At 57.1% G+C, this 17,698-nt stretch overlaps 1 protein-coding gene and 1 pseudogene across 2 annotated transcripts in view; both read right to left on the reverse strand.

The window, feature by feature from the left end:
- Nucleotides 1-2,296: 2,296 nt before the first annotated feature.
- On the reverse strand, nt 2,297-2,482 carry LOC111556702 (annotated as a pseudogene).
- A 3,563-nt stretch (nt 2,483-6,045) lies between these two features.
- The window catches only part of TENT4A (terminal nucleotidyltransferase 4A), a 46,425-nt gene continuing 34,772 nt past the window's right edge, over nt 6,046-17,698 (reverse strand). The window contains exons 7-13 of one of the 2 annotated variants that reach the window (XM_023239676.2): nt 17,358-17,571; nt 15,082-15,208; nt 13,957-14,057; nt 13,163-13,335; nt 12,581-12,739; nt 10,172-10,336; nt 6,046-8,324 (exon numbers count right to left, since the gene is read on the reverse strand). In XM_023239676.2, coding sequence (XP_023095444.2) covers nt 8,133-8,324; nt 10,172-10,336; nt 12,581-12,739; nt 13,163-13,335; nt 13,957-14,057; nt 15,082-15,208; nt 17,358-17,571 — 1,131 coding nt within the window. In that variant the 3' untranslated portion in view covers nt 6,046-8,132. Of the gene's footprint in view, nt 8,328-10,171; nt 10,337-12,580; nt 12,740-13,162; nt 13,336-13,956; nt 14,058-15,081; nt 15,209-17,357; nt 17,572-17,698 lie in introns of both variants that reach the window. The other variant, XM_023239675.2, reaches the window with a different exon arrangement.

Genomic DNA, 17,698 nt, shown 5'->3' on the forward strand with positions numbered 1-17,698 from the left:
GGGGAGGTGAGACGGTGGGGGAGAGGTGAGGCGGGGGGAGGTGAGGCAGGGGGAGGTGAGGGGGGCACGAGGCCACCTTGCTCTCCAGTTTTTCCTCCACAAGATGAGGAGCAAGAGCCGTGCACCCCAACCTCTGAGTCCACAAACTGCACCCCACCCACCTGGTCACCTGCTGTCAGCACCGCAAATGAGAGACCCCCACCCAGGAAGTTCCTGTGCGCGTGCCCGTCACTACAAAGGAAGCCCGTGGACGGCTCTTGAGGACAGTGGGACCCCGCACGTCCCCTCCGTCGCTCCCCGTCCCTGGAGCCTGGCCCTGCCCCCCAGCAGCAGCGGGACCAGGAACGCGACGCAGGAACGTGTTCCGTGCTGAATCCCCTCTGTTGCCCTCATCCCCAAGCCCCGTCTGCGAATAGCAGCCCCCGGAGTATTGTTGGGGTCCTCAAATCCCCCTCGGTCTCCGTGGTTTGCTAGAAAGACTCAGAGCACTCGGAAATGCTGAGATACTGGGGTTTACGACGGCAGCAGGATACGGGCCGTAACCAGCAAAGCCTCGAGGGGCGAGCCCAGGACAGACGGCGCACAAGCTTCCAAGGGCCCGTTCCGGGGAGCTGTGCGGACGGCCCTGAATTCTCACAGCAGGGACGCGTGGCCACACACGTGGAGCACTGCCAGCCGGGGAAGCTCACCCAGAGCCTTGGGTCCAGGGATTTTGTGCGTGGCCGACCTCAATTCTCAGGCTTCAGCCCCTCTGCAGGTCAAACCGAGGCAGTGGGCCCCGCGGCCCCCGTGAATCACGTTGCCCGCCTGGCAGCTGTCAGGGCCCAGAGCCCTGGATAAACAGAGACGCTCTTGTCGGGCAGGACATCACAGGGGCTTAGAGGTGACCCCTGGGAATGGTTAAGGACCGCGCGTGTCTCTTAACGCTTCCCCGCACGCTGCTCCAAGCCCAGTCCCTGCTGGTCACGCCGGGAGGCCCTGGCAGGCAGATTCCTTCTGCGCACCTCTGAATCCAGCCGCCCGGACAAGACCCCGTGCCTGGATCTCGCCGGATGTAACCGTCTGTGGACGTGAGTCAACGACTGCACTGCTAACCTGAGGGAATCTCACCAGATCCCTTCCTCCAGTTGGAAGAGAAGCCCTTCCCCGCCAAGGTCGCCACATCCGAGTCCACAGGCCCCATTTTTAGGGCCTTGAAGAGCAGTAGCACAAGGAGCAAAAAGGGAATCGGCTTCATAACTCTTGTAATTTCTTCAGTATTTATAACAGATCAGTTACAGATTTTTATAATAAATATAAGGGCGGCATAATGAATCTGTGAAGCTGTGGCCATAAAACCCACCGCCCTCCAGGGCGGAGTTTGCCGGTTTGAGTGGTAGAGTGGATTTGGAGTCCTCAGAAATTCCTCACTCTTAGGAGTTTGCAGATCTTTTTTCCTTTTTTCAGTTCTAGAAAAAAAGTGGCAGCCTGATTTCCCTGTACTTGTTTTTCACCACAGCACATGGTTTCCTTTCCAATATTAAGTTATTTCACAGCCCACCTTGGGGGGGAGCACCCACCCACCCTCAGGGGACCCTCTGGCCAGGAGTGAGTGAGCCCTGTGGCCAGAGAGGGAGGGAGGGGTGTGGAGGTTTGCAGGGCTGAGGGAGCCTACCAGTGAGGCAAGGGCGCCCTCTCTCTTCCCTGCAGGGAGACAGCAGCCAGAGCTTCTGGGAGGCCGCGGCAGTGGGGAGGGGGCAGGAGGGGGGGGGGTAGACCGCGATGCCCACCTGACACCCCCTCGCCCCCCTAGCAGGCAGCAGCGGGCAGTGGGGGACACCTGTCGGCGGACACAGCCCACCCAGGAACCCGATACAGCCGAAACAAAGCGTCGGCCGTTACGTGGCTCCCTCCTGGCTTCAGCTTTCCCTCGTCCAGGGCAGACGGCGGCAGGCACGCTATCGGAACACCGAACTCCACCCTCCGGTCACAGCTAAAAGGAGGACTTGGTATTTTAAAAATCCTGGTTCAGGGGCCCCTGAGTGGCTCGGTCGGTTGGGCGTCCGACTTCGGCTCAGGTCACGATCTCAGGGTCTGTGAGTTCGAGCCCCTTGTGCTGACAGCTCGGAGCCTGGAGCCTGCTTCGGATTCTGGGTCTCCCTCTCTCTCTGCCCCTCCCCTGCTCAGGCTCTATCTGTCTCTCTCAAAAATAAACATTAAAATAAATTAGAATAAAAATTCTGGTTCATATCTGGATTCCAATTTTCCATAAAAGAAAAAAAAAAAAGCACCTTGAGTCCTCAATCTAGTTGCTGCTGCTTTTGGTAACGCGAAAAAATTTTTCACTCACTAAAGCTTTGCTGTCTGTCTGTTCCAGACTTTCTTTGGTATGTAATAACGGAAGCAAGGGAAGCGTGACCACGTCCCCATAATAGTTTTCAATTAGCAATAATCGCGCCTCGGATAAACCCCATTGGCTACGATACTGCCACTGCGCAAAGCTACGTCCCCATAATAAACCAGTGAGCATCTCAGGCAATTTCTGGGTGGCGCCTTCTGGGAGCAACATGCTCGCACGTGCGCGTACAACCCCCCCCCCCCGCCTCCAGAAGGCTCGTGATCTATTAGGAAGATGAAATTGAAAAGGAAATGCCACTTTCTTGCCATGATATAGCAGATGTCAAAAAGGAAGAGAAGATCAACTGGCCAGTGATGATTCCAGGACTGAACACCAGAAGAGACAAAAACAATCCTTCTGGACCCCTTCAGGTGGTTCTGGGGGGAGAAGGGACCCACGTGACGTGGGCGAAGGGGCCCGTCCCAGAAAGGGTGGACAGAGATCATGGAGGACGAGGTGGCCCCCGAGGACAGCCGACGTTCGCTCGGCGCTCCAAGAGACATGGGACACACAGGTGGAGACCGAGGGTGTCAGGGCCTCCCAAACTCAGGCAGGACCCCCTTCCCGGCACCAGACCTATCCCGGGGGTCTTCTGAAACTTTGCAACGAGCTGAAAATCCAGGACACGAAGAGCGAGGGAGGCCTGCCCCGAACACCCCAACTGCTTTGATCTGTACTCCAGACAGAGTTCAGCACCATTCATTATACCTTGATCTCTGTGGACCCCGCCCATCTGAGTTTCTCAAAAAGCGGCACATGGGGTGCTTAACCTCTCTGTGCGACGGTTTGTTCCTCTGGAGGTGGGAAGGACCCCTGCGCCCTGGCGGCGGTGGTGGTGACGGCGTGCCAGGCCCTGAAGTCATTAGCTCACGTCCATGAATGGTCCAGGCCCAGTGCCCCAGCCACGCCAACCCACCAAGTGCTCACGACATCAGCCTCCTCTCAGCGTCAGGCCCACCTGCGTGGCCTTGGCCGGAGGCCCCGGTGTCCCACACCTGCGTGTACCGGGAGAAGGGCCGAGGGAGGGGAGGAGGCGCCAGGGACAGAGGAAGACGGCAGAAGCTGCCAGAAGCCGGGCGAGTCAAGATGGAGCTACAACTACCGGCTGGGTTTGGAGCGTGCTTTTCCAGAGCCCGCCTTGGCGAGGACCCGCACGGTAAGCGTAAACGCTGACCGCGAAGGCCAAGGCCGACGGCAAACCTCCACATTTCACGAGCCAGGAGGCTTTAGCCTCACCATCGAAACACATCAAGCCGGGCGGCTCTCATCACTGGCTGCTGTGTGATGAGAATTTCCACCGTCCGGGCCAGCTGTCCGCAGGGAGCCACGGATCAGGCCACAGTCTGGAAGCTCACAGGACTCAATGATGGAAGTGGAGGTTTTTCTGCCCAAACCGGGCAGCGGCTCTAAGCTCACCGGAGGACCAGAAGGGTGGCCGCGCTGCTTGTGAAGAGCCCCCCATCCCCCCGGCCGCCACAGTCAGGATGTGCCATCACTTCGGTCCCACCTCAGGTCTGCCTTGTGGCCCCGAGACCCCGCTCCCAGGGCCGGGCTTCAGTGTCCTCACCTGGGGCAGAGCTGCCCCGGCTGGGCTCCAGAGCCCTTCCGTCTTCACAACCCTCTCGCGATTCCCCTGGAGCCGAGCACACACCTGCTGAGTAGGCTTGCATTTGGCCACAGCCGTCCGCACCCATCACCGTGGAGACACTCGGGACTTTGGGAGATTCAGGCAGGAAGAACTGAAATCTGAGAGCCACCCGCTTCTTACCAAAACTTTAAAGGACCCACAAGAGAACCTTCGTGTGACCTGTAACACTTGTCAGTGCCTCAAATATCCGGGTTCAGAGGTCACGGACAGAGCGCAGCATGTGCAAGAACCCAAGTTGTGTTTATTGATCTTGCCCGCAGTTCACTCCAGGGCCTCGTAAGCCGTGGGCTGGCCCTTGCCCGGGACCCACTGAAGCCGGGAGACTAAAGGTGCGTGGAACCGCCAGCTTTGTCCATGGTGCCTCGTGACAAATGACTTCTGAACTGCCCCACCCCCACGGAGCTGTGGAAGCACAGCGAGGAAACCGAGTTTCAAGCCATTCTTGACAAGAATTAGCCCCAACTGTGGGGTGTTTGGGCTGCTGTGTGTTTCATCCTTTCTCGGGCAGCCTCCTCTGGTCATGTAAGTTACCCCACGACGGGCCAGGACTCTGCCACTTAGCAAATACCGACAGCACACCCTTCTCCTCTCCCTCTCCGAGGGCAACCGTGCACACGTGGGCTGGTCTGCCTGCATCACAGAGGTCCCACCTCCCGCGCTGCACACGGAACGCCAGGAACCTGGGAGAGAGACAGCGAGGACACGAGGCCCCAAGCAACTCCAAGAGGCGGTCACGGAGCAGTGGCCACAAGGGAGCTAATTTGGAATCGTGGGATGTCCCGCGGACGGAGTCACTGTCGTGACCTGCAGGTGACCGACCTGAAGCCGTCACAGGACAGTGGGTGCAGGTATCCCCAACTGGGGTGGGTGGGGGTGCTCACGTTTCAGGTAACTGCAGTCTCCCCATCCCCCTCCCCGAGGCCCCGGGGCTCACAGGCGTGACCTACCAACTGAGCGGGCTTCTCTCGGAGGCCGGGGGCTCCCGCAGATCGCGCCGTTCAGAGAACCGTGGGCAGAAACCCACAGGGGGTGCCTGGCCACTGCCCTCCCACCCTGCCCAGTCCATCAGGTGGCCTTGCCGGTCCCATCCCACCTGACCGTAGCTGCCCTTGGCCACCCCTGCTCACCCGGGCCACCTCAACGTCCTCCTCCTGCCCGCTCTCCGATGAGCGGCCACAGTGACTTAGAAGTCCTCCCACTTCCCGTCCATCCCGGCTCACCTCCCTCTAGCCTCCGCTTCTGCACCTGCTCCCGGCCACCGGCCTCTTACGGTGCCACCAACGCGCCAGCTCCTTAACCCTAACCCTAACCCAGCTCAAGCCCTCTCCTGGTCGGTCCTATTCGCAGACACACCTGTCACTCTGCCTCCAGCCACAACAGTGACATCTAGCTCATCAGTTGCTTTCTGGGGGTTTCTGCAGCCTTGCTGGAACTCAGGTGCACCTGCTTGGAGCACCCTCGAAGCCTCTGTGGAAGGGAGGAGCGGATGAGTGAGGGTTGTACCAGGCTGTGGCTGAGGATTCTGGCACGCGCACTCCACGCAGGGGGGCGGTGGGGGGGGGGGGGCTGCAGCTGACACTCACTGCTCTGTAACAATTTTTAGATACTTCCTTGTAAGTTCTAAATGTGTCACATTTTAAGTTACATTCTGTTTGGCTGTTTCAAACGTGTTATTTCTGAGTGATATAATTTGACCTACGAGAGACGGAGACGGACGCGTTTCACTGGAAAGTCTTACCAGTACGCAGTGGTATCACACATCCCCTTGTCAGAAACGGCACGTAAATAGCGTCGTTTGAGTGGCGTTCCTGAACCCGCCGGGCTGGCGTGGAATACGAGCGCAGACTGCCTTTCGGCCCCATTTCTTCTGCGCACAGCCTGGCACGTCAGCTGGATTCCGATTTCCTGAACCAGTGATAAAATAATTTTCGCTGCTCTATTTAGAAACTTCAGGGATACGAACTTAGAGAAGCTCCCCCTCCTCTTGAAAGGAAAGCAAACGTTCAAACACAGACACCACCTGGTTTCCAAAGTTTATTAAAAATCAAAGAATAGAAAAACTTTACATAAAAATATGTCAATTTTAGCTTCCACATTGTTGTCCACACACAAAAAAAATCGAAACATGATATCGTTTTATTCAACCTGTAGCGCGTGACCACAGTGGTAGCCAGGCCAATTCATTCGGTTCACCATGACGGGGACGGGGTGTGGCGCCTGTGTCTACGAATCGAGCTTTAAAATGCACACCCCCGGGGCCCTCGCCCCGAGGTGGCTCCTTGATGTAGGGTTACAGTCAATATTGCTAATGTGCGGAGATTAGTACAGGCCTACGTATCAGTTTTTATAAATATTTCTTTATCAATAGATTCACAATTTAAATATCTTTAAATATTTTTGATAACTTTCGATCAACAAGAACTGCAGACATGTGCTACTCTGTTCTGGAACGCCGCCCCCCCCTCCCCACCACCCCGACAGCCCACAGCCCCAGCTCTCGACGGCGCTGTGAGCCAGTCCTGGGTCCGAGGCCGGCCGCAACAATGCGGAGCCGCCCTCCCTGGGGCCCCACCACCAGGCCGCACTCCAGAGCGCCCACTCGGCACATCGATCAGGTGTCATGGCAGTAAGTCTCGCGACTCGACGTTCTCCACTAGTGGACTTCAAAGACCAGCCTACCTGTAGTGTTCAGCAGGGCCGGAACCCCCATTTTAGAACTGGGGGCTCAGACGGCCTCTGAGATGCAGCCAACAACACCCAGGACAACTGTGGTGCTCCGAAAACTCAGGGTTAGGCAGGATGGACATATTCTTGTTGAGAACAAGGCCAAGGACAGTGGCCGCCGCGGCAGACTGCGCCCGCGTACTACGCCTGTAGGCTTCTCCAGTCGGGCGCCAGCCGCCCCCGGCCCCACCCCTGGGCTGTGCTCTCCTGCGATACGTTAAAAATACTCCCCACGGTGCACTGAGCAGCTGAAGGACTCCTCATAGGTTTGCTCTTAACAGAACGAAGGCATACTGCTATACAGATTCCTCAACGGAATCAACATAATTCCTTTCTCCACATTCCTAAAACTGGGTACCATTGTCCGTACTGATATTCACCAGACCCATCCTTACAGGCCACGTTACTAAAACTGACGGAAGCATCTCAAAGTTCACATTTGTTTTTTTTAGGATTTTATAATGTGACAACCCTTTCTCCCCTTGGAAAGTTCTGGCACTTTAAATGCTGGATTTGTTGTCTACTTTAAAAGAACCAAAAACCAAAACGTTAAGCTCTGCGGTCAGAGCGAGACAACAGACGGGCCGGAGGGCAGGGCCGGCGGGCAGCTGGTCAGAGGGCTTGGGGGCCGAGCCGCTTCCGAGAACCGCCGGGGCCACTCGGCTCCCCCGCCGGGCGCTGAGAGGCCTCGCCCGCGTCTGACCAAAAGGAAAACACGAAAACAAACCCCGAGCCCCTCACTCGCGGTGTTGGTAACGGTGCTCATCAGACAACCAGCCGACACGATGAACCCAACTTAGAAAATGCGACTCGGGAAAGGACCTAAGCTTGTTTAAAAAAAACCTCCTCCCTTAAATATAACTTATGTGAAAATATGAATTAAATAAAAATATCTGAGTTATTGCACAAATCATAACTTTTCAGTATTTACATAGAAAAACAGTTCTGACACGGGACACGAAGCGTGAGGGCAGTGAGACGATGGCGGCCTCCCCGCCCCGCCCGCCGAGGAGGACACGAGACCGGGGTCGGCCTCTGTGGCTCCGACAGACGCGCCACGAGGGAGCCAGACCCGCTGCCGAGGAGCGCCGAGGCCGACGTCGTGTCCTGCAGGCCCCGTCCAGGCCCGCCCAGGCGCCGAGGGAGACGCCCGGGAAGGCGGAGGACAGCGTCCGCGCCGAGTAAGGCTTCACAGACGAGCACAGGGAGCTGTTCTTGAAGATGGACGCGACCACCACACGAGGAACATGCAGAGTGAGCGGCGGCGGGCGCCCCGAGGGGCCCGGCCCGCGTGCTGGATGCTGGTCTCAGTTCCCGGCCGGGCGCAAGGCCGCCCGGCGTGAGTCTGCGGAGAGCGGGGGCCAGGAGGCGCCGTCGGGGCCATTATCTGCTCAGACTGACAGGCAGGCTGTCCCTCGTGTGTGTGTGTTTTTTCCTCCTCCAGCCGGTGCGGTTGTACTGGTGGTGGCCCCGGTTGCCCACGGGGGGCCGCACGCCTCCACTGCCCACGGAGCCGTACGTGCCGCCCTGGCCGTGGCTGTGCGAGCCCTTCATGGACAGTTTCATGCCACTGTGCTGCTGGAGAGACAGAGGGGACAGCAGGGTCACAGGCCGCCCCGGAGCCACCGGGCGCCACGGCCACGGGAGGACCCCCACCCGGCTGCCGCGGAGCGTCCCCCAAGCCACGTCGTCCTCCCCCTCCCCCCCCCCCCCGCCCCCAGCTGGAGACCCGGCCCGGCCCATGCACGGGGACGGTGCACACAGGCTGCCCGTGGTGGCCACGCAGCAGTCTGGTCCCCGCTGCACGCACAGTGTCCCCGTGACACTAAATGTGGAGGAGCTGAGAGAAAGTCGCCTCTTCCAGGTCACGTCGGCCACTGCATGTGAGGCGGGAAGTCCCACGCCCACTCGGCGACCCACCCGGGTCAAACCATACACGTTCCCGCCCAAAGATGTTAGTACCACACTTCCAACTGGTCCTATGTGTCCACAGAACTAAGGGGCCCCTCGGTTTTTTTCCTCCGCTTTGGCTCTGAAATTCTGGAACACGTGCACGAGCTCTGTGCCCAGGAGGCTGGGGGCTCGAGCCCCCGGGGGTGTGACGCTGGACACGCCGTGGCCGGCGCTTGGCGCTCCTACGCCCGAAACCCCACGCAAAGCAGAGCGGAGGAAACATGCCCGCGGTCAGGAGTGTCGCAGCAAACAAGCAGCAGGGGGTGGGAAGCAAAGCCAAGCAAAGCAAAGGCTCACGAAGGTGCCTCCCTTCTCGAAGTCGTCCCTTCACCCTGTTTCTAGCAGGGCAGCGTGATGCCCGTGGGGTGCCGTGAACACCCCTCGTGACAGGATGGGTAAATCCAGGAAGGAATGTCTATTACTCGGCCCCAAATAGAAAAACCAGTCAGGACTTAATGACCTAGCTCCAAAGAGCCAGACCTTAAGCATCAAAAATTCACTGGCAAAACACGATCAGATAAGCATCAGAGAAACTGACTGGAGTCATCGAGGGGAGTGTCCCCGTATCCTCAGAGACAGGGGACATTCGCCTGGGGACACTGCACCCTCATTCCCACGGGCAGACGCCCGCTCTCGGAAACACTCCGGCGCTTTGAGAGCATACGAAGTTGATGATGACCTGTTTTCCCATCACCCAAGTTTCTCACGTGCAGCATCTGGAGAAGCCACAGGGGAACGGACATGAGCATTCGCAGGGACCCCGGCGAAACCAGGTCAGATGCGGGCCCTCTCAGCGCACCCCGGCCCCTCTCCACCCCAGGGCGCACACACAAAGAAGGGGGGTGAGATCACACGGCCACACCTTGCACTGGGCCACGCCAGCATTTGTTCTGGATTGTACCACTGGCTTCTTGAAATCCAAAGCATTTGGCATATAATTAACAAATGAACATGAAAACAAAATATTCCCCACTTTCAACCTTCTTTCCAACTTCAGTTTTATGCTAACAGGTTCAATCAAAGAATTATGGGAGATGCTTAAAACTATATTACACCTGAAAATATCTTAATACTTTTCTTTCATTACAAACAAAAGCAAACATGCATTTTGTTATGGATTATCAGAAAACAATTCCACCTTAAAGAACGTCTCTGTGGGGCAGTTAAACATCCAACTTGAGCGCAGGTCATGATCTGGCGGTTCACGAGTTCAAGCCCCAACGTTGGACTCTGTGCTGACAGCTCAGAGCCTGGAGCCTGCCTCAAATTCTGTCTCCCTCTCTCTCTGCCCCTCCCCCCCACTCGTTCTCCCTCTGTCTCTCAAAATAATCGAACTTAAAAGAATCATAAGAGTAAATAAACAGTAAAGAGCATCTCTGTGGAGCCCTGTCTCGGGCGGAGACAGCATGGAGCCCCGGCCTGTCACAGACCCGCGTGGGTGGGCACCACCAGCAAGGGGGGCGGCCTACCTTGTGATACAGGTGAGGACTCGAGAGCGGGTTGGGAGATGCGGACGGAATGGCCGGGGAAGACATGTGGTGAACGGCTTTCAACGCTGGAGCTCCTTCGACGCCAACCTGTCTGCAAGCGACAGGGGCCACCCCGAGGGTCGGTGGAGGTATCGTGAACCTGGTCTAGGAACAGAAGGAGCAGAGACATCAGCGAGGCAGCAGGCCGACAGAGGTCACGGTCCCAGTTGTCATGCTGAGCCCGAGAAGGGAGGGCGCTAATTTGGAACAGTGCCTGGCAAACAGGTTCACGAACGTTGTTTGTGTTTTCCTATCACCTGACAAGACTTTGTTTTGCCGCAAGAATACTTCACATTCTGAAACAGCATTTGCAGTGTGAAGTCTGCCCGGGAGGCCAAGTCATAAAAGCTTTTGCTCTTCCTGGAAGACCAAACACCAATGTAACAAACGAGTCATCGGAGTGACAACCACCCCTCGCATCTCTGGAAAGAGCTGAAGCACAGTCCCCGCCCCAACACAGGCTCAGAGGCCGCGGGCTGGCCTGTGGAGGGGTGCTGGGGAAGGCTGGCCCCTCCCTGTCCTCTCCGGCCCCTGGACTGCTTCTGTCTCTGCACAGGGTGCCCCTGGGAACTCTCTCAGACCGTTGAGAAAGGCACTGCCCACATCTTAGGTTCCTCCATGTGCCCCACAGGCCCTTGGGGACCGCAGCCCCCACCCTGACAGCGCCTGGAACAGGTTGCTGGGACAGGTGCTGGGGTGTCCCAGATGGCACTCCGAGGCTGTGACACCTGCAGCCGCAGGGCGGCAAGGGCACCGGACACAGGCAGCGGCCCTTCCTTACGCTCTACCAAATGAAGCTCCCCACCGGGGCCTGCAGCGCACACGGGCCCTCTCTCTTGTCAGTGGGCGCTCTGCCCTGCCCAGGAGCTGGCGTCACCGGGAAGAGCCCAGTGGGTCTGACAGACTCATGCCCCAGCTCCACGTGCCCATTTCGTCTCGAGCGGGGGACGCCTCCATGGAGACCGCACGCACAAGATATTGCAGACAGGAGCGGTTTACTCAGTTACTCTGCTAGAAGTAATGTCTGAAGTTCAGAAAGAAAACGAAGTGGGCCTCAAGCCGTGGCTTCAAATCTGAACGACCGCAGCTTTAGGCTCACTCACTGTCAGCACGAGTGACAGAGCAGACCACGGCACCAGCACCCGGCCTTCGACCTATCCCCCAAACATTCCTGCACTTCCTGCCAGAATCACACGGTCGGCATTGGCTGGACCACCACGCAGCGGCCGCACTGGCCTTTGGGGGACCGGGGGCCTCAGGCAAGGTCAGACCTGATGACTGATCCAGGAAGACCGTGGCCACTACCACCCCCAGAGTTCGTGGCAGGATATATTTTGTTTTTAATTTTTTTTAAGTTTATTTATCGAGAGAGAGAGTACGAACAGGGGAGGGCCAGGGAGAGGGAGGGAGGGAGAATCCCAAGCAGGCTCCACGGGGACAGTGTGGAGGCCGACGTGGGGCTCCAACTCACGAACCGTGAGATCACGACCCGAGCCGCAATCACAAGTCGGACGTTGAACCGACTGAGCCCCCCAGGCGCCCCCAGAATCCACGTTCATAGCACAGGAAGCCGCCTCAGCATGGGCCCTCCCGCCTGCCACCGTCGCCACCCCGTGTCGCGGCACGCTGCCCTCGGCCTGCGGTCTGGGGCGCGTCCTGTGAGGACACCCTCCCGGGGCAAAGCTCCAAGCCACAGAGAAATGAGCCCGTACGTTTGCGCCCACGTCCCTCTACGCTCACCTCATAACCCGCACTGTAGAGATGACCTTTCTTGAAAGGCAAATCCACGTGTTGGGTTTCTCCACACACGCACTCAATTGTGTGTAATTGGGAAGAGCCACCAGATTTAGTGTTTTTTGAGATTACCTTTCAGACATCTAGTTTTGTCTAAATTAAAAAACAACAACAACAGGAAACATATTCTAACAGGAAAAGCCCTATAAATACTGCCTAATGAGTGACATGAGAGAGTCGAAGTTTTTGGAGACCGGGAGAGGACGCCGAGACCACGCTCCTCCCTGCCCAGGGGCAGCGCCAGACCCGCCAACGACAACAGTCGCACGCGGGGCTCAGAGGCGTCTTGAGACAGACGGTCGGCCCGCTCCCCGTCAAGAGCCCTGTCAGGGTGGGAGGCCAGCTGTCCCCCCAGTGCACGCCTGCCCAGAGTGGGCCTCGGGGACGCGCTCTCCCGCAGAACGACCCAAGTCACAGCCCACCAATCCGCGAAAGACGAGGGTTTCCTGCGAGGCAGAAACGTGCCTGCCGCAGACTTCAGGAGTCGTTTATGCCTCAACAGCATCGGCCGGTCTCAGGGCCCGCCCCCAGGACGGGCGCCGGCCGGCCACGTACCTGAGTGTTAGTTGTCACGACCAGCGTCCTGGAGGTGGCGGGCTGGGCTTTGCCGCTCGTCATCGGCAAGGCGGTGGGCAGGCTGGCCAGCAGGGGGGTGGGCGCCTGCAGGCTGAACTGGTAGACACTGGGCGTCACGCAGGGCGGCGTGTCGGAATCCTGTAAGCAGGAACAACGGCGGGGAGCTGAAGACGGGCGCGCCCACGCGAAGGTCGGGAGCCCACGTGCCCACTGGCCCCCCGCCACAGGAGCCCGAGGCTGCCCAACGGGGCCGCCAGTCGTCTCCGGACGGAACGGCATTCGAGCCGCACAGGAGACCCCTCGCGTCAACGTTTCGTCTCCAGACGGCCTTTAAAAAGCCACTCGAGGGCGTCCGCCCTAGCGACGTGTGGACAGCACGCTGGCTCCTGGGGCCCGCGGAGACCGGGGTCCCCGACTGTCGGCAGAGGCCCGTGGCAGAGCGGGGACCCGTCGGTGCGGTCTTGGGGTGCCCCCCACCCACACACGCACGGAGGGGAGAGGACCCCCGGGCTGCTAGAGTTCAAAGGCCAGCCAGAGACGTCTCCCGGCCGGCGCACTCACAATGTCGCTTCCCGACAGCGAGGACACGGAGGAGGTGGAGGAGCCGGACGAGAGCAGCTGGGGGCTGGGCAGAGACAGGGTCAGGCGCTGGCTGTAGGCGGACTCCGGGTCCCGGCGCTGCGGCTGGTCCCCGTCACACGCGCTGATTCGCTCCTTTATCTTAATTCTGTCGTCTGCGGGGGAGACAGGCCTGAGTGACCTCACTGAGAGGACGGGGGGGGGGGGGGGGGGGGGCGGGGGGGGCGGGGGGGGGCCACAGGTGCCACTGGGGCCCGGACCTGGTGCAAACGAGACCGACCAATTCAATTCCTAATTTTATTCAATTTTCTTAGTTTTTAAAGCTGTGTGTTTCAGCACTGGGACACCTTCAACTGTGCTTAGAACAAGGTGGCTATGGGAACAGTTTCTGGCTGTAAACCTTACGAAATCTGAACACACAGCCCATGTCTGAGGAGCGTGCGGTGTGCACGCGGGGTCTCACGGGCCGAGCAGTAAAATCTCTCAAAAATGTTTTATACACGTCGCGTGTTGAACAGAAGTTGAATAAAATACGTGAAAATGAGTTTCACCTGTTTCTTTTCACATTTTTAATGCAGTTACTAGAAGAGACGCTACAAGTCCACGTGTGGCACACGTCGTATGTCCAGGGGCCTAAATCTCATGGCTGCAAACTCTTACATTACAGAAGACGAGGCACTTTCTTAGTCTGACAGTTACCACGGAGGGACTGAGAGGCACTGCCACACGAGGTGCCAAAGTGCGCAAGTGACAGACGCCGAGCAGGGAAGTCTCACCAGGCTCGGGCGCGGGGGGAGCCTTCCCGCCCCACTTCTCCTTGATCCACCTCCGGTAGTCGATCACCTCCTGAGTGACCTTGATGATTCTTCCCAGAGTGCTGTAGGAGGACACGGCAGGGGGTGGTCAGCGGAGGGCGGCAGCTACTATGAGCCCACAAGCCCTTCCGACCGGCTATTCTCTATTTTTAACAACGTATCCCTTTGCTAAGTGAAAGATAGTAGGAAGAAAGCTAAAATAAGTTTACAAAGTATATATGAATTCTGATGCTTGAGCCCAGATGTGCTTTGAGATCATAGCATAGAAATGGTGGGCTCGCTTATACAGACGTCCCGGGGCCTACAGCTACCTACAAAAGACGGTTTCCAGGAGGTGTCTAAGCAGGGGAGTGCCCCCCCGCCCCGCCCAGCACTCACGAAGGTCGGACATGGCGTTATCCCCTGCGGAGGCAGCCAGGGCCGAGACTCCCAGCACCCAGCACCGGGCCGAAAGCCCTGCCGGAGAGCACCGTGCGCGGAATAATGAGGCTCGAAACCCTCGACAAGCCGATCACCGGTAGTGCCGGGCCTCAAACTCCCCGTCCGGCACAGTTTCCACGAGCACTGGCCACCACCTCATTGTTCTTCCTTCCCACCGCCCCCTCACTCCGTCCGCCCCCCCCCAGCCATGCCGCAGGCACGTCTCACAACCCGTAAGAGTCCTCTGAAATGGAGACTCAAGAACGAGCACGCACAGGGAGGAGGGCTGGGGCCTGTGCGCCCAGAGGCCCAGACGCACTCACTCAGAACTCAGTATGTGCATTTTGAAGACAGCCTCAAGGGAATGCATCACGTTCCCAAGTTTTAAAAAGCCAGAAATCACTTCCCCAAAATCAAACGCCCTGAAGAAACCGCCAAGTCCCCAAACAAGAAAGTTTCGGTGCCGAGCCACCCTGAACTCCCGCCCGGCCTTCCTCATCAGCGTCTTCCTGGGCTACACGGCGGGGGCACATCTGCCAGTAACTTCACGGAAGCAATGACAGAGGCAGGCGGGGCAGGCGGGGCCGGCTCCGCAGAGGCCAAGGTGTGTGGCCGCCACACCGCAGGGGCCGCGAGCCCAGGACAGCGACAGGGGACTTGCGTTACCTTTCCGAGTCTCTGTTTGGATAGGACCTCGCGAGGGGCGACACGGCATGACTGAGAACAATGTAGGCATAGTCAAACACCTGCTTCACCTGCATGGCCCCATAGGAACTGCGGCCCACATCATTTCCTGAAAGAGAGAGGCAGCTGTCAAACCCTGCCCAACATCCGGCCCTTGATCCAGATGTTTCCCGTCTTCTCCCGTGAGTCACTCTGCAGCGGGCCCTCCCCACTTCCGGACGCACCAGGAAGGCCGAGCCAGGCGCCTGCCAACACGCTGCCCGTCACTGGCGCCATCTCCTGACGTTCGCGGGCTACGATCCGGGTCTACCTCTGTGCGATGTCATTCAGAGACAGAGTGACAGTCCGTGAAAAAGTCAGGCAGCTCCCCAGGTGGCAAAGACACCAGAGAGTCAAGGCAGCGACTGTGACCGACCACGGTGGTGCTGGCCAGGCGTGCACGAGGCGGGCGGCTGGCCCGAGACACAGCAATCCCGTTAGCACTGCCGGGACCCGCGGGGAAGCCCGCCCTTCGGGGCGGAAGGCCGCAGGCCCAGACTCTCCCACGGTGAGGACCAGCCGGGCGCGGGGCGCATGGAGCCAACAGGGAAGTCACCAAGTGAGCCACAGTCGAGGAACTTTTGTCACAGGACAGTTTTGAATTTTAATCAGCATCCTTCACAATCCAAGCAAGCAGGGCTTTTTTAGGAGACATTCTAAGTATTGGGATTTTTCCTTTTCCAGATTTGGTAATACAATCCAGTGATAACGTGGGCTTTCCTCTTTTAAGTACATTTAAGCAGATAGTGAAGACACTGGAAATACCTCCAACTTAACTGATCAGACACAGACAGACGTGAAATGTGTTCCTACACTGCTGGGGAATCACTACAGAAAAAGCACGGCCTTAAGTCACGTCATTTATGAACGACAGAACAGTCAGCGCATTTCCTTTCAAGAGGCTGTTAAGTAAATTCCACACTCCAGCAGCCCCGAAACAAAACAAAAAAACTGTTACACTTGAGGACACTAAAAAATATACAGTAACTGGACAAGAAACGCCAAACACAGATGTGAGAGACAAGCTGGGGAGAAATAAAGGACAGCGTGATGACAAGGAAAGCTTCCCTAACACTCGCGCAGGATCTCCCAGAACCACTCAGGGTGAAGGGCAGTGTCCCTGGAGCTGACATCCCGCCCCCCCCCTTCTCTGTCACCTGTGCGTCACTGATTTTATCACCAACAGTAAGAACAGTGTCTCACCTAATAGACGCTCAATAAACATTTGTGGAATCGATAGATAAAAATTGGGTCAACCTCACTAAACCACGAAAGAAATCTAAATTCGGAGCACGTGGGTGGCTCAGTCGGGTGGGTGTCCGATTTCGGCTCAGGTCACGATCTCACGGTTCATGAGTCTGAGCCCCGCGTCACGCTCTGTGTTGACGGCTCGGAGCCTGGAGCCTGCTTCGGATTCTGTGTCTCCTTCTCTCTCTGCCCCTCCCCAACTTGTGCTCTATGTCTCTCAAAAAATAAATAAATGTAAAAAAAAAAAAAAAAAAAAAAGAAATCTAAACTCAATGAAAATTTATACTACGTGGTTCTGTTAGACCAGCAAAGATTAAGAAGACTGTCCCTACACTAACGGGGACATGAGCGCCATCAAATCCGCTCGTGGGAATAAAAGTGGAGAAAGAGGAGGCCGCCTCAGGACCGTCTGCGCGGCAATCCTTGTAGGAGAACACGCCTACGCACAGAGGAAAGGGGCCTGGGATGCGCTGTTAACTAGAACGACGAGTTGTAAAGCTGTGTGCATCATGGGGGCCACTTAATTAGTAAGATTACAATAATAAATGTTAATATCCGTGTAGGAAAAACCTGGAGAGATAACACGCCGAAACGGAAGGGGATTGTGGCACACTTTCATTTTCTGTGTGACCTGCTTCTCAGAAGTGAATGGTCTACGATGGATATGTGGATATGTTATACTTTACTAATCAGAAAAAATACACTTTTCTTAATTTTCACTTTCTACATTTTTCTGGTTAATCAAGGAATGGAAACAAAACTCCGACGTTGTAAGAACTAGAAGCATTAAACGAAAGAGTTCTGAAGGTATCCCGCTTAACTGTTAGCACAGTAGGAACCCGCCTGGAACCCAGTGCACTGCCCTTGGCTGCAGGGACTGTAGACACGCCCCCTCCCGGCCCTGCCCCGCCCCGGCCACGGCCACGGCGTGCACTGGAGATACCAGCTAACTCGGAGCAAGGTGCCCTTACCTGGCAGCAGAGGGTCCTCAATGCACAGCATCGATGGTCTGTACCCACTGGTCATGGCTTTCATGATCTCTTCTTTGGCGATATAGGCACCTCCTTCTTTTATTCTAATACCAGTTTTCAAGTAATTAAAATTTCTTCCGTAGAGTTCAAAAAATTCTACAAGAAGCATTCCAAGGTTTTCATCAGCTCTCCGGGCATCAATTCTTGGATGCAACTGTAAAAGCAATATATCCACAATTTGGATTCAAGTCACTTTCTAAATAGACGGCATGAAATCAGGAGACCTACAGGTCTCTCCAAGGCAATGCCCTCTGGGGCACCTGCTCTCACCAGTTCTGTGA

This window comes from Felis catus, chromosome A1, assembly GCF_018350175.1.
Source record: "Felis catus isolate Fca126 chromosome A1, F.catus_Fca126_mat1.0, whole genome shotgun sequence".
Classification (NCBI taxonomy): domain Eukaryota; kingdom Metazoa; phylum Chordata; class Mammalia; order Carnivora; family Felidae; genus Felis; species Felis catus.